The 16,171-nt window shown below is 42.6% G+C and overlaps 1 protein-coding gene and 1 long non-coding RNA gene across 3 annotated transcripts; both read left to right on the top strand.

Moving 5' to 3' along the window:
• The first annotated feature begins 521 nt into the window (after positions 1-521).
• Positions 522-5,896, top strand: LOC109772163 (uncharacterized). The gene is made up of 9 exons (XR_012182585.1): positions 522-890; positions 993-1,307; positions 2,192-2,258; positions 2,553-2,701; positions 2,787-3,037; positions 3,193-3,272; positions 4,298-4,897; positions 5,249-5,294; positions 5,405-5,896. It is a non-coding gene; the product is annotated as an uncharacterized lncRNA (long non-coding RNA).
• A 6,332-nt stretch (positions 5,897-12,228) lies between these two features.
• LOC109772166 (uncharacterized) lies at positions 12,229-15,906 on the top strand. Of its 2 annotated transcripts, XM_020330855.4 has the most exons (9): positions 12,229-12,589; positions 12,675-12,727; positions 13,033-13,092; positions 13,417-13,494; positions 13,800-13,929; positions 14,169-14,221; positions 14,898-15,062; positions 15,156-15,381; positions 15,464-15,906. In XM_020330855.4, exons 1-8 carry the CDS (start codon positions 12,295-12,297, stop codon positions 15,300-15,302), a joined length of 981 nt encoding a protein of 326 aa, XP_020186444.1. In that variant the 5' UTR covers positions 12,229-12,294; the 3' UTR covers positions 15,303-15,381; positions 15,464-15,906. The 2 variants fall into 2 exon arrangements, with proteins under 2 accessions (XP_020186444.1, XP_045083944.1); XM_045228009.2 differs by lacking the exon at positions 13,033-13,092 and having other exon boundaries at positions 12,235-12,589.
• The last annotated feature ends 265 nt before the right edge of the window (positions 15,907-16,171 follow it).

The raw sequence follows: 16,171 nt of genomic DNA, 5'->3' as shown, positions 1-16,171 counted from the left end.
ATGATGATATTTTCTGTTGGAACTCACACCCACTAGGAAATTACTATCAAATGTGTGTCTCTACTCCTAATTAGTCATGGCCATCTCAGGCCCGGCCCTGTCGGCCCACCAGGCCCGGCCCTAAAATCCAGGGCCTAGGCCCGATGGGCTTGCCCATGGGCCGGGCTTGGGCCTGAGTTTTGAGCCCACCAGCAGGGCCTGGACGGGCTTGGGCTTTGCATATTGGCATTTTAAGGAAGAGGCCCGGCCCACGGCCCTAAGCCCTAAGGGATTTTCAGGGCTTTTTACCAGATGGGCCGGGCTTGGGCTTGAAAAGTAGGCCCGATGGTAGAGACTGGGAGGGCCTGGGCCTCAATTTTTTGCCGTGGGCTTTTTCAGGCCCGGCCCAAGCCCGGCCCGGCCCATGGCCAGATATGCTCCTAATGGAGCAGTTGGTAGTCTCCGCCGGTCAATTTTCGTCTCACCAGAGACGGGTTTTTTTCGTCCTTTTTTTTCGTCACCTCCCCACCCCACCTCACCCCACCCCACGCACGCACCCCCAAAAAAACCACCCCGCAGGAGGAACGCCGTTCCTCTCGATCCCCTCTTATCGCCGCCGCCGTCCTCTCGATCCCCTCCCGTCGCCGCCACCATCCTCTGGATCCCCTCGAGTAAGCGGCGCCGCCGTTGGCTCCCGATCTCCTCGATTAAACGCTGCCGCCGTCGTCTCTCGATGCCCTCAAGATCGCTGCGCCGCCATCGTCTCTCCATCCCCTCGAGATCCCAGATCCCACACCGCCACCGCCGGCGCCTCCTCCGCTGGCGACGCGGCGAACGAGAGACAAGGGGAACGATGGTCTCCACCGCGGCGGAGGTGGGCGAGGACCCATGCTGGAGGAGGAACAGCATGGGTGCGTATTTTTCTCGTCTGCAGCAGCAGGCTCACTAAGGTGACATACCACGCAAACCCCTTCCTCGCTGAGTTTTTGTGACTCCTTGCCGGTGAATGGCAGTTCATGATGCTTGTTTGCGCTATGGAGAATCGGAGCTATGGTGTCTCCCCCATCCCTCGTTGCGTCATGGCCAGCTCCCTCCATAGCACCACATCGGCTTATAGTCGCGTCGCGCTAGGTATGGGCCCACGGGAGCCAGCGCTCGGCGGCCCCAGGTCCGGTGTTCCTCGTTGCCGCCGTCGGCTCCGCCACCTACCTCGACGACGGGATCCAGAGCCTCCGCATCCTCCTCCTTCTGTTAGGCGATGACAAGGATCCGATGTTGTGTGCTGCTCCATCTACACGCCTTCTTTCTCATAGGAATCTGTATCGCAGGTTAGTCCTCGATCTTCCATGTGGCTTACTGAATTTGAAGTAGTGATTGAACTATGATCTGAGGCAAATTTGTGGAGAGATTCAGTAGCTGAAGCCTCCCGATTGATAACATACACGTTAGTACTCTGAACCTCCAAATTCCCTGCTCTGTTCTTCCAGAAGATACATTATTAGATCCTTTTTTTCCTGAGACGAGTCTACATTTTTATATGCTAACATTGCTGTTCATGAGAACGCAACAACACCATCAATTCTAACACATATTTTGAGTTTTACTGATTTGTCTGCAAGTAGAATTTGTGGATTATCAATTCAAGAAATGGGGGCACTGTTTGGGCAAGCCACTATTGAGATGTTTCCGCAAATGACATGATACACCATCATACTTTCTATTTTGTGCATTAGTTTTAGTTTATTGCAATATTTAAGTAAATGTGATCCCTTTTAATTAGCCCAAGTTTTTTATAAATGGTAGTACGGTATTTCTTCTGATAGAATATATTAAACAATCCAAGTTTTGTTCTTGGAACTATACAAGTGCATCTCCTATTTTATTATAATAGCATGATGCACTTAATTTTCTTATGAGTGATAATTCTATGTGATTATATGATTATTGGAGCTCACATTTTTTAAGCGATGCATCATGTGTTATTGATTTTCATTTGTCATAGACAATAGTAAAAGGGAAAATCTGGTTGAAAAGTATGTGGTGTACAGTTTATAAAAACTTTCCGGGCTCATAAAAATGAAATATGATTTAGTGTTACTAGAAGAGAGATCTTGATTCGTGGCTTTGATTTAGTTTGAGTTATTTATTTTCAGTTTTATGCTTCATAAATCAGTATGCTGATGCTTGGTACTATAATCATGTGACCTACCAGATCAAGGCCCGGATACACAAGAGGCAGTACCAAGCAGCTACTACTCTCCGGCGACAGCAACAACAAGGCATGTTGCCTTCTATTCTTTTTGGAACCTAGCTATTCGTGTGCTTTTCCTATCACCGTGAATCAAATAATAGTTGTCAAAGCTCTTGGCTTAAGACAATCAAATTTATACAAATATTTTCTTGAATAGTTGCTCGAATATTTTTCTTTTGCAAGGATCAAGTACATCTATGTTTCATTACTCACATCTCAAAATAATGTTCTGTAATCAGGATGCATGATTGGCATGGACCATGGAGTATGGATCATCTTGCCATGTTGTGTTCTTCTTGTGTTTAAGATTGTGCTTTTGCAGATGAAGTTGTTGATCCTGCTGAGGCGCGCCGCTGTCATCGGGATATTTGTGAGGGGAAGCGCCCTTTTCGAGAGATTCCAGAGAAGAAGTATGTTTTGGGCACGCCGCCTCCTGGTCTGAGTGGTGTTTCAGCTGGTGCTCTGCTGCGGGTCTCTGTCCTGTATCTTCCTCGTGTGGTGCTTCTGTTTCACATGTCCATTGTCGGTCTTCCTAATTCTGTTGTCTTGCCTACAGTTGCTGCGGCCCCTCTCTTTGCTGGTGCATTGGCTGCTGTGCTAGATATTTCGTCTTTGGGCTCTTCTTGCTTGGTGGATATTCATATGTACGGAGATGCTGGGTGCCCATCTATTTTGCAAAGGACAATTTCTTCCAGTTCTAATGTGCGCACGAGTGGGGGGCGTCAGGGTTCGTTGTCAGCTAGCTGTCTGAATCTTCGTGCTTCGGATTTGTCTCATGATCTGCTGCACGTACGACACGTACGACAAGTATGCATCCTTCTCACGTGCATGTCCCCGTTGTTGATAATTTGGTGCTGGACTTTACTGTTGTTCAAGAGTAATTTTCCTTGACTTCGTCGTTCTCGCAAGCCATTTTTAATTGTTGTTTCCTCTTTGCAATAATTGTTTGTGAATTTGTTTAGGGGGACAACAGAATTCTACTGAATTGTGGCGGCGCCATCGAGAGATTCATGAATGAAATGTCCTGTGTTGGGTTCTTCAGGTTTACCTCTTGCCTTTTACTTTACCTCGCATTTTTGCATTTTGATTTATTCCTCCCCCCTCTCTTAATTTGTTCCAGCCGATGGGGTGTCTCTCCCGGGTCTAGAGTCTAGACATGTTTCTTCCGTGTGGTTGCTTCCATCTTCTGGGGCCTCTTTCTCTCGGCCGCAGGTGTTGGCAGTCCAGCCACCACAGGTATTCTCCTCTTCGAGATATAGACCATCTTTTGTGTCTGGGAGTCGGCTAGACTTAAATTCTCGATCTAGGCACCTGGGTATGCTCCATTTAGTTGTAATTTATTGTTCATTCTCTGTTCTGCATGTTCAGTTGTTTGTCTAAATGCTCAGCTGCCGACGACACGTCATCGGGCCACCGCCACCGTCACTGTCGAACTGTTGTTGTTGTGTCACCGTCGAGTTGCTGGCGTTGCAACGTCGCCGGCTGCTGCTGATATGATCACTGTCGAGCTGCGGCAGTGCTGCCTGACTTGGAGCCGAGAGAAAGAATAGGAAGAGATGCGAGAGAGGAGAATTTAGAGCTCTCTATTCATTTGTTTCTTGCTCGTTGAGTTACAGGTCTCGTGGTTTTGTATGCCAACCCAACAGACCATGGCTGAAGGCCCCCACACACATTAACTTAACACAACCACTCAAAGCTGGCGCCACCACTTCCTACCCCTTACCGGTGGCGCACTGCTGCATATAAGTCCCCTCGGGCGTGACATCTCCACGTACACGCAGTGCTGCATGAATATTTTGACAGATCATTGTCTAATCAAATGCTCATGATTTAGATGAAGTGGCAAAATCCATATAGTAGTTGTTCTTCTCTGAATACAATAGTTTCATGTGGCTTCTGAGCTTGTGCCTTCCGGGATTTAAAGCGGCATTATCAGTACTCTGTACTTGTATGCATGATTGACTAACAAGATTGCACTACCACTTGTATTTCTTTCGTTAATATGCACGTAATCTACTATTCTTTCCGCATTCAGATTGTGCCTTGTGGTGTGTTTTTTTGATCCAGATTATGCCTGAACCAGCAGGAGCCTCCGAAGCAGCAAGAGAGTAATGGATGGGGAAACTAGCAGATCCGTTTGTGTGGACGACAGCTCGATGGTGGCAACTCGGCTAGGTTTGCCATGAGAAGGCCAGACTACGCGAGAGATTTGGCGTGTGTAGTTTATGTTGTTGGTAATTACGGTGGAGTGTGGTTAGATTATCAGCTTTTTTAGATGCATAGGGCATCGAAGGAGCGGTGGATATGAGCTCCTACGGCAAAACTACTGCGCCTTGAGCAACGTCAGAGGAGCCGGCTCCCGCTAAGAATACATTTTATTTTCTCTAGCCGATTAATTCCAATAATTAATGAGGGCTAATGCACCCCGGGAGCAGCTGCCAAGATGGAAGTTTGTAGCAAATAGGACGCCTTCCATCAAAGGGAAACTACGGCCAACTCCGCTCTGGTTGGCCGGCGATGCATGACGAGGCCAATGGACAGCTCGGTGCTACACAAATGAATCAAGGAGAACATATTAACAGACCAGCAACGTGCTAGGAGGCCAACAGGAGCATTACCTGGTGTTGACCGGCGGGCAAATGACATATATGTTTTTTTCCAACCAAGGTAACCATCCAAACAGTGCCCTGATAGTCATATATTCCTTAATGTTTTGGCCTGGAAACAAGTTTAGTTGCAACTCTTTTGCTATCATGTTTTCCAAATTTCGTTCACTAGGGTTCCTTTCTTATTATCATCTTCCGGATATATATTTTTATCATTACATGAATTCAGTTCTACTTCTATCGTGTCTCCTTTTCACATGTTTGCATCCAGCTGAATATCCATCTACCTGCAGGATTTTGTCACATGTGTAGTGTATTCTAAAAATTATAAGCTAGCATGTTATGCCCTACCATCTGCAAGAACAATGAATTGTGTACTGAACATAAGATTTTTTTTGCAAGTTGCTCTCAGTTATGTCTTTGGCGGGGCATACTTGATCATAAATTTTGTACAAAAGGTAATAGCTAACAATACGTATGCAGTTGTTACTTAAATATCGGATTATTCTATATTGTTTAGATTTAGTTGGAGAATGCAGCTAAATCAATTATGTCATATATTGGCAAGAAGGGGTGCACGGGCAACCTACTAGGAGATGGGACAATGGGCCTTGAGGACGTGGCACTGTTCACGAGGGCGACATTCCGACAACACTCCAGCATAGACTTGTCGTGATACCTGGACGTGGGCTGGTAAACGGAGGTAACAGGGAGCCTCAACATCAGGACATCAAGAAGGAAGCTGATGATGATGATGAGTACGGCCATCTTGGCATGGATTGCTGCGGCTGCCATGCCCATGTCCAGCAACATGTTGCCGTGCCAGTGCTGCAACCTTCTACTCCAAACACGGTCGCAAGCAATGTGATCATGAAGTTCTGGGATACTTAACATTCCCTGTATTTTTCTAGCAATGTCTTAGTTAAGACGTAGATGCAAGGGCTCATATAAATCTCAATGAATTTATATTAGTTACCATGATAATTTGATTGTATATATGAGCATATCCGAATCATTTTAGGCTTATAATGGCATTTCCTTTAATGATTTATTTATAGAGTATTACAATGGTGACAATGGAGGGATTCTTATCTTTTTGTATACCATGTATTTTTGGTGTTTTATACCTTCACTGCAGGTCTCTAAATCTAAGAGAAAAAAAAGGTTATTTTCATTTTCTTTACTTAACTATGTTTCGTATACTTACAGTATGTTCTTTTTTTTAGGGACTTACAGTATGTTCTTGTAACTGCATGATGGTAGCACTTGTTTTTTCTTTCTATTTGCTTCCTTTTATCCAAAATTTTAACTGAACTAGATAGGATGCCACATACTATTTTGCCTCTTTTGCGGGATTGCATGCTGATAAACTTATGAAACATATGGTATTAGGTGTGCATGTAATGAGATGGTGTGGTTGATTGAGATGATGCTAGAGTCACGCAGCGTGGCAACGAGACACTACAATAGTCATATTTTTCCTTGCAATTTTATTTGAACTTGATAAATACATGACTATTGTAGTGTCTGAAACCGAGCTCAAATAATCCTAAGGGAATGCAAGCTTTAGTTAGTCTTTGGTTTCCAGTCATCTTATATGTTCTTATTTCTCATGTTGTAGTACGACACATAGAATAGAAAGGTCAGCTGTGGCGACAGATAATACTTGCAGTACAACGCAAACACATGTAAATGTAAACTGCATGACTAAAAACAGCAAGAATCATAACTCAGCTATTTAGCTTAATTAAAAGGTAATGTCATTTCTGGGTTTTCTAGCTGAATAACTTTCCAGTTTATATGTATGTTAGTCCAAATAATTATCAAATTCCCTCAAAACAAGTGCTACCAGTGGAGAAACTGTTGTCCAGGAAAGTCTTCCTCTCCTACAAAGGCAGCTCAGTGGACTGGAGCCATATCAAAGTTAGTAGAAGCACCAACATGTTTGAGACATGCTTTTGTTTTGCACCATCATCTTTCACATGTACATTTGAGCTAACTGAATTATATATCGCTTTATCTCCGCAATTCTCCTTTTGAGAAGAGAATTACTATAATTTGTGTATGCACCAAAGTGTTCGGTTAGCATGTGGTAGATTGGTTAATTGGTTTAGAGAAGGCAGGCATACAAGTTGCTCGGCAAAACACATTTTTGTTGTGCAGATAGTGCCTATATTTTACTGATATGCATGGTTGAACATAGTACTTATGTTATGTGATGAGTAACGTAAGATGAAGTGTAACATGGTGGACATGGCTTCATGACAGAGCAGGTGGAGAGATGTTATGGGGCGATGTTGAGGTCGGCGATGGAAGAAATGGGCAAATGGGGTTCCTGATAGGTTCCCGTCTTTCTCATGGAGCGATGCAATGTACAACAACATCGTATTGGGTTCCATTTCTAGATGGAGAAGAACGGATGAACGACATGAGCGTGATTCATTTGTTCATTCATTTTATCCTTCCTTATTCCACTCATCTCAGATTCATTTACTTTTGCACTCACCCATGATTTGATGGATCTAAAAATTTAGTGACGTTAATTGTAATGAGGAGTACCATATATTCATAAGCCTCAACTATTTTTTTCCAGTAGAACATGATCATTATGTTTATATATACAACCATTAAGTTTTTTAAAATGCCCGTGGCAACGCACGGGCATTCTACTAGTACATAATTAGTTTACAGGTTATGCAGGAGGAAGGGGAGCCACAACCTAGAGTTATAACTAACAATACAAAAGGACTTCTAAAGCAGGCATGCAAGGCAAAAGACGTAGCTCCAAGAATCCAAACCTTTGCCTGGAGACTAATCAGAAGAGATCTACCAACTGGGAAAATTGCAGGTAAGTATCCACAACATATTAGCAAGCTTGGTTTGCTAGACCTTGGCACATTAGATTTCACACACTACTCCAAAATTCATATTCTTTAGTTAACATCATCTTGAGCTTTGCTAACTCTAATCATCCACATGCTACTTTGAGAAAGATTTTTACTTCCATGTGGTACCGTTCGAAATCAGGAAATGATAAACTCTTTCCAAGAAAACATGTCTCTCCAGTCCAATTTTTTTTACGGCTCAAGTTATAACGAAAACTTTTCTTTGGAACTACAAACTAATATGCAGGTACCAAAGACTGGAGTAGGCAAGCTATGCATACACGGCAAGGACAAGTTAATTCACGGGAATGCAATTGATAGCACCAAGCATCCAGCACTAGTTAAAGTCATCACAAACGCCACATAGGATGAACAAGAGCAATCCAACCCAACAAGAAGAGACAAAGTAGGTATTGGATATTCATGCGTGTAGAACATGAGGAGAGAAGAATGCATGTCAAGATTTGGGCGAGCGGTGGTGGCTAGATCTCGCAAGCAAAATGATGCAGGTTCACAGGCAATATGACACAACATTGATGCTATTGTAGTCGTTGATGCGCAACACTGCCACCACAATATCATTGATGTTGTGGTCGTCACCGACGCCGTCCACATAGCAACGCATGCGTTGTAGAAGCATCACCATTCCTCATCGCAGCAGCGATGACTGTATTGCAGAAGCACTACTTCGTCGTCTCGTAGCAGTACCTTGCAGCACCGCTGGCTATCACTATATGGCTCGCGGCTCATGAGCTAGGAGCTTCGCCCGAGATTGCTACATGACCAATGTTGTAGCCGAATTGCTACATGGTTGATGTCACAGAAGCTGGTAGGTGTGTTGCCACTGCAAAGGGCCTGGCGAGACGACGCGACGCTGGGATGCTTGATCTCACCAATCCAATAGCTCGTGACCCAGCCAATCTTTGCCATAGATTAGCCAATAGACGCATAGTGCGGGCCATGTTTATTGGGTTGTATGATTATGACGGATGAAGTTTGTGACATAATGATGCCACGCAAGCCAGTCAGATGTTGGCGTGGTAGCACAGGTGATCAAACATGGCGACAAATCGGCTTGTACCGTGCAAGATGGTTTAGGTTTCCATTGTAAAAAGATGTCGCATTGGATGATGATGTGCTAACATTGTTATCCACAATTTAGTCAGCCAACATGTCAACAATTGGTTCCGAGGGAATATTTTTCATAAATTGCATCATATCTCTTACCACTGACGGTACGGGTGAGCAGGGGTGCTCACCCTGGGTTGTTGGTAGCCGAGCAGGGTACCTCCCCTCCCCCGCGCTCTTGGACGACGCAGCACCATGAGCTCCAAGTCACCACATGGCCATTCATTTTCTTTCCTAGACGCTAGTCGATGGGTTATAAGAGGCAACGAGGAGGAAAGATCCGCGTATCTTTGTAATTGCCATCATAGTCCTCGTTTTGAAATTCTCATTTCTATACTACTACATGCAACATGCGATTTCATTTATGTACATAGTAATTAGCAAACTTGCTACTCGTCATCTGATATGTCGATGACCTCCTTACCGGAGCCGCTGACCTCATGGTCATTGGCAGCCGGGCGAAACGTCAACACCTCGTCCTCGTCCGGGAAGAGCCGCTCATGCTTCACGTCCACCTCGTGGATGAAGTGGCGATTTGTCACCACCTTCGTCTCGAATTGCATAGACTCGAGAATGGCCTACTGCTCCACCGCCTACTCCGCTTGGGTGAGCTCGAACTCCGCCAACGCGTCTCCAATGAGGAATCCTACCTGCTCCGGCGTTGGCGCCTCCTTCTCCTCATCTGGCGCGGGCTCCTCCTCCTCCCACGCCTCTGCCTCTTCCATCTCCTCATCTGGTGTCTCCACCTCCTCCTGTCTCTCCTTCTTCTCCAAGGAGTTCAGAGGTAGGCCGGTCGCAATGCGTGCGACATGGCATGACTCGACAGCGCGCTTCTCCGCCTGGATCTTCGCCTGGCGCTCCGGTGTTAACAGCTTGTAATATGTCACCTTGATGCGGACCAAGACGACGGGGAGACACCGCATGGAGGGGGACGGAATCGGGACGCAACTAGGGCTGCCTCGTCGCCCGGCTTAAATTGCCAGATTTGGTCCCTCCGACGACGTGTCGGAGCATCGCCGTCAATGCATCATCACCGACCCGGAGGAAATTCCCATCGGACCAATGTGTTTTGGCATGGGTCCCGCATGTTAGTCCAACGTGGTGGACGCATCCGAGCATCCCATATTCGCCCCACGTATGGGCTAGGTTTGCAATTGTTGAACAACCCGAAAATTCCGTGACCGTCTGGACATAGAAAAAGGGATTTGACTGTGGGGCGCCTCTATGTCTCGCTTCTAGCGAGATCTAGGGATCCCTCGCTGAAGAGGAGAGCGAGATGGGCCCGCCAAGGAGCACAGGAGGCTACAACCTTGTTTTTTTTATGTTTTCTTTTTCATTTTTTGCTTTATTTTTTTCACTCTTGTTTATGCTTTAAAATAATCTAGGTATATATATTACAAATAAACACTCAATAAAAACATTTGAAAAAATTTAACACAAGATTTGAAAAATGTTAAATGTGTAGAGAGAAAATATTTACCACGTATACGAAAAATGAATACAAAAAAATACAATGTGTTTGGAAAAATCGATCATGTACATAAAAATGTTAATCAAGCATTTGAAAAAAGTATTTTAAAAAATTTAATCAAGCATTTGAAAAATGTTTAATGTCTATAGACAAAAAATTGACCATGTATTTAAAAAATGATGATTTTTTATCATGTATATAAAAAATTAATCAAGCATTTGAAAAAGTATTTTAAAAAATTTAATCAAGCATTTGAAAAAGTATTTTAAAAAATTTAATCAAGCGTATAGACAAAAAATTGACCATGTATTTAAAAACTGATGATTTTTTATCATGTATATAAAAATGCTAATCAAGCATTTGAAAAAATGTTGAACAAGTATTTGAAAAAATGGTAATCAAGCATTTGGAAGATGTTGGGCAAGTTTTATAAAAAATGTTAATAAAGCATTTGGAAAATGTTAAATGTGTATAGAAAAAATATTGACCATGTATTAAAAATGATGAAACAATTTGATCATGTATATAAAAATGTTAATCGAGCATTTGAAAAATGTTAATCAAGCATTTAGAAAATGTTAAATGTGTATAGAAAAAATGTTGACCATGTATTAAAAATGATGAAAATTTTGATCATGTATACAAAAATGTTAATCAGGCATTTGAAAAAATGTTGAAGAAGTATTTAAAATTTGTTAATAAAGCATTTGAAAAATGTTAGTTTTGTATAGAAATGATGTAGATTATGTATCAAAAAGACGAAACAATTTGATCATGTATATAAAAATTGTTAATCAAGCATTTTGAAAAATGTCGAACGAGTATATAAAATGTGTATAGAAATAATTTTGACCGTGTATTTAAAAAATATTAAAAATTGATCTTGTATATAAAAATGTTAATAAAGTATTTGAAAATATAAAACAATTATATAAAAATATTAGTCAAACATTAAAAAATATTAAATGTGTATAAGAAATGTTGACCAAGTATTAAAAATATATATTAATATTTTAGTAGAAAGTTTTTAATCAAGCATTTAAATAAAATGTATAGGAAAATGTTTGAATGTGTATTGAAAAAATGTGAATAAAGGATTTAAATTCTTTAAAAAACATTAACCATCTATTTAGAAAATGTTTAACTTGTTTATTTAGAAAAGGTTGAACATGTACTATAAAAATTTATTAGATATATATCAAAAATATGTATAAAAATAATGAAAAACTGGGAGAAAACAAAAGGAAGAAACAGACGAACAAGAAAGAACAAAACAAAAATGAAGAAAAATAAAGAAATAAGGAAGAAAGAAAAATGTAATTGAAAATGGGAAAGAAACAAGAAAAACAATGGAAAGAAAAAACCCAATGAGAATAGTTAAAAGAAATAAAAAGGTAAAAATGTAGAAACAAACGAAGAAGCCAATAAAAAACAAAGAAAAACAAAATACATAAATACCCAATGAAAAACAGGCTCTTTTCCTGTTAAGTAGATCACGCCATACTATTTTCACGAACCCGATGGTAGCTCCGTGCCCTGCAGCGCTGCCTGTCATTCTGGAGACGCTATTTGTCTGGCCCGGAACCGTAGATACTTAAGGCGAGATATCCTACCGTCTCGCTTAATGGTCATGTTTGGATTCATGAGTTAGAGTTAGTTTGAGCTAGTTTTGGCTCGAATAACCGTAAAGTATTAAAGTATCTAAACATGATGGCTAGTTTGAGCTAGTTGCATTTAACTCATTCAAAAAAAATATCCCACCTAAGATGTGTTGATTGGAGCTAGTTCTTTAGTGTATTTATTGTCAATCTAACCTCGTCATCCAAACACCTTTATGGCTAGAGTTAACGCTGATCGCTGACAGAGCCGGCTGGCGTTTCGAGAACCGTGCACCACTGATGTGTGGGTAAACCCGTCATCTGCATCAACGGCTAACAACGAGCAGAGCCCAGCTCTATCCCGCAGCAGCTAGCAATGCCCGCCACCATGCTGCTAACCTTCTCCCCGCCCCGCCTCCTCCTCCACCACCACCACGGCCAAGCCAAGCTCCGGCAGCAGCGCTCCACCGCCCGCCTCGCGCTCCTCCCGCGCCGCGCCGCTCGGCTCCGCTGCGCCCCCGACGAGGTCGCGGCCACAGCCGCCGAGCCCGAGCAGCAGGGGGAGGAGGAGGAGGAGTTCGTGCTCCTCGCCTCCAACCGCAGCGACTTCAACGAGGTCATCATGGTCATCGACTCGCCCTCCAACCGCTACCTCGTCCTCGACCCCAGCCGTACGTATCACCGGTTGCTCCGCGGCCTTGGGTTGATTTGGTTTCTGAATCTGAATACAGTGCGTTCGACCTCTGTGTCGTGCAGGGAATGTCCACAGCATTCTCCCCAAGAAGAGCGCATGGACCAACTCCTACTGGGTAGGTATCTGAACAGAATTTAGATGAGCCCACATTTTGGTTAATGCTCTACCATCCGTGACATGAGTATGTATGAGTACATAATTGTCATAAGCATATTATCGAGCACCTGGTAGGCATTAGAACTTTTATGCTCGATGCTGCTCAATTGCTCATTGATGGTATCACCATTCATCACCAGTTGACCATGGAGTGTAGGTGCTTAATTTCTTAATGAAGGCATCATATTGTTCTTTCACCTCTTTTACATACCATTGTTTCCCCTCAAAGCAGCAACTGAATGTAAATTCTTATAACCCGTTCAGGATGAGTTCGTCAGCCTACCTCCCGTTGTTCCACGTGGTCCTGTTGCACTTCTAGGTTTGGTAAACCCCTTCTCTGACATTTCTTAGCTATGCTCCTATTCTTTATAAGTCATTGCTATGTGAAGCTGCTTCAGTGCATGATAAGCAAACATCCTAGTATGCTTGGGGTTGGGGGAACTTGAGGAGGAGATGTTTAAGCACTACTTTAGCATTCCACCAGTTACAATGGGTCTGTGTAGAGTATTGTACATCACAATTCCTAGTAAGCACAGTAGGTGATCTATTTAGACAAGCAACATAAAGTCATAGCGCTCCTTATTTAAATAATTAGCTCTTCGCACTCTTGCAGACGTGATTCATTTCTTCTCTTCATGCTTCTTTCAGGGTGCTGGGACAGCAGCGCATATGATGCTAGAAGTTTGGCCCTGGATACAACTTATCGGATGGGAGATTGATCCGACGGTGAAAACTGTTATCACTTTCCTTTCATTTGTTTACTGATAACATGACTTAAGTTTGCAGAAATTTTCCAATTTCGTCATACATCAGTCTTGGAAACTTGTCAGAAGAGCATTAATTTTTTGTAATGTTGGTTATGCTATTTCAAGCACACATCTATTACAAGTATTCTGTGACTGATTATGCAGTCACAACTATTCATGTTTTTGAGCCTCGTTTCTTGTGATGTATGTTTTTCCTAATCATACAGCCATCTGTTTATATTTTTGTAACTGAAACCCCTGCAAAACTGTACCGTTTCATGACAGATAATTGAATTGTCAAGGGATTATTTTGGTATGTCCAGTTTAGAGAAGGCCACGGAATTAGGTGGTTCACTTTCGGTGCGTATAGGCGATGCACTTTCCCCGTCAGCTACAGTTGAAGGAGGATTTGCTGGTGAACATCTGATCTGATGCAAACATAATGCATGTTTTACTGCCTTATTGGAATTGAATTATGACATGCTTTCTAGTAATCAGTTTTTCGATAATTATCTGTAATAAATTGTAGACTCTGTGTTATTTGGTTAGTGTTTCGTATGCCTTTAATTAGCTTTTCAAAGCATTTTAAGTTTTCAGTTTTGGAAGCTGACTTGCAAGGGTTTTAGCCTGACGGTACCTTGCTCATGCCTGCAGGCATTGTTGTTGATTTATTTGCTGATGGAAAAGTCTTACCTCAGCTACAAGAAGTAAATATCCCATGCCTTTTAATTCCTTTGTTATTATTCTCTATTTCTACCATGGCTAGTTTGTACTTTTCACTATATATATTTGCCTCGTGCTCCTTCCAGAACACATCAGAGTCATATTGTTGTATGGTCTAGCATGCAGGAACCACCATAGCTCCACAACAAATCTCTTTGTGCTTACGAATTTGAACTGTTATCATGTTGTATTAATGAGTGCACAAACTCAGTTCGGTCTGATATTTAATTTACCGACGTAGAAAATCTGACATAAAAATGCTTTACACATCCAAAAGTAAATAGAGTACATGCAAATGCAAAAATTGATTTAGGACCTCGAGGATACTCTGCTCTAGGGACTCTCGTGTTCGAGAAAACATTAGTGTGTTCAAGAATACTCTGGTATGATGCTTATACCAAGATTAAATTTATATAAAGCTTTTGTATTCTTATGACAAAGCGTACTTCTGAGATTTATAAGTTCTTGAATGCTACCCCCTCCGTCCCAAAATAAGTGTCTCAACTTTAGTACAACTTTATACTAGAGTTAGTACAAAGTTGAGACACTTATTTTGGGATGGAGGGAGTATATTTTTATGGAGTATTTACTTCATTTCAACAAACTACATAGTACACTCTGATTTGTGCTGGGTTTAATGTAATGTCAACATTGTCACAGGCTGAAACTTGGTTAGAGATTGCGAAAAAGCTCATGCCAGATGGTCGAATCATGGTCAACTGCGGTGGAGCAGATACCCCCGTATCTCTTGCTGCCGACACGGGTGTTTCGTCTTGGGTCCAGAATCCTACAATCAAGGCTCTGTGCTCTGCGTTCCCTGGGCAGGTAAGAGTAATAGTCACCAGACCACTGAAACTCTATATTTTCGACCGTTGGTGCGAAATGATGTCCTCCTGATCATACGACCCTATATCGCAGCTAAACTGGAAGAGACTTTCGGAGAAGGAGAGTGTAAACTACGTCGCGTTGACGGGTCCCCTTCCAGACCTGGAGGAGTGGTCAACCTCGGTTCCTAGCGAGCTAAGCCCAAGAGTGAAACAATGGGTGCCTTGCGAGCTCGCGTGAGAATGTGCGTTTTCTTCTGGTTGCACCTTTGCTTGCTTCTACAACTTTGTCTGTCTCCCCCCTCCACGGTCCTTTTAAGGTAAGTAGTTGCTGCAGCCAGTACATACCGTACACTTGATTATTTTGAATTATGTTAATTGTTGAATTGTTACTTGCTCAAGGTGTACATAAGGCCATCTGTCTGCATCTGAAGAAGTACCATATCATATCAGCACTCACATGTCCAAGGAAGGAATTGCAATGTGGAAGGTAGTCTATCTGGCTCCCAAAGCTTGAAGAACAGCAGAGCGAAGACCTGTCCGTTTAATGGAGTTGATGCGTGTAATCCTGAAACCGAGCCGAGGGAAGAACGCATCGCGCTACAGTTTTTGGCATGTCCTGCTGCCCTGCTGTTGATTATCATTCATCATTCCATGCCTTCATGGTGTCACAGTGTCAAGTTCAGACGGTGATTAGTAAGCGCGCGTTACATTACATCCCTTTGTTTTTTTAGGTAACAACCTCTTATTTTTCTGTTGTATACACGACCGATTCGTGCCGCGGCTGAGCTGAATCAAAGCCAGCCACGGTTTGCAGTCTTATGTCAGTGTAATGTTGTTGTTCAGCATCAGGTTCTTAGTTCTTACTCAGCTTTTTTTTTCGAAAAGGGGATCTCCCCGGCCTCTGCATCAGAGTGATGCATACGGCCATCTTATTAACCGAATAAAAAGGTTCCAACAAGGTCTCAAAGTCTCCAACTGGAAAAGGTGAAAAAAAAGCTCACACAGAGCCAAAATGGGCTAGAAACACAAACTAGCCAAATAAAGGACGCCACAACCGGCTGGCTAAAGAGAGATAGGTAAACTAATTGCATATCCTATTACATGACC

Source organism: Aegilops tauschii, chromosome 4 (genome assembly GCF_002575655.3).
Source record: "Aegilops tauschii subsp. strangulata cultivar AL8/78 chromosome 4, Aet v6.0, whole genome shotgun sequence".
NCBI classification, from domain to species: Eukaryota; Viridiplantae; Streptophyta; class Magnoliopsida; order Poales; family Poaceae; genus Aegilops; species Aegilops tauschii.
This window is presented reverse-complemented; position numbering and strand designations above follow the sequence as displayed.

Bases quoted from the DNA above. Each gene is read 5' to 3' on its own strand.
- LOC109772166 (XM_020330855.4), top strand. From the start codon at position 12,295: ATGCCCGCCACCATGCTGCTAACCTTCTCCCCGCCCCGCCTCCTCCTC. The intron at 13,093-13,416 runs GTAAACCCCTTC...TGCTTCTTTCAG, and splicing joins CTGTTGCACTTCTAGGTTTG to GGTGCTGGGACAGCAGCGCA. The intron at 13,495-13,799 runs GTGAAAACTGTT...GTTTCATGACAG, and splicing joins GATGGGAGATTGATCCGACG to ATAATTGAATTGTCAAGGGA.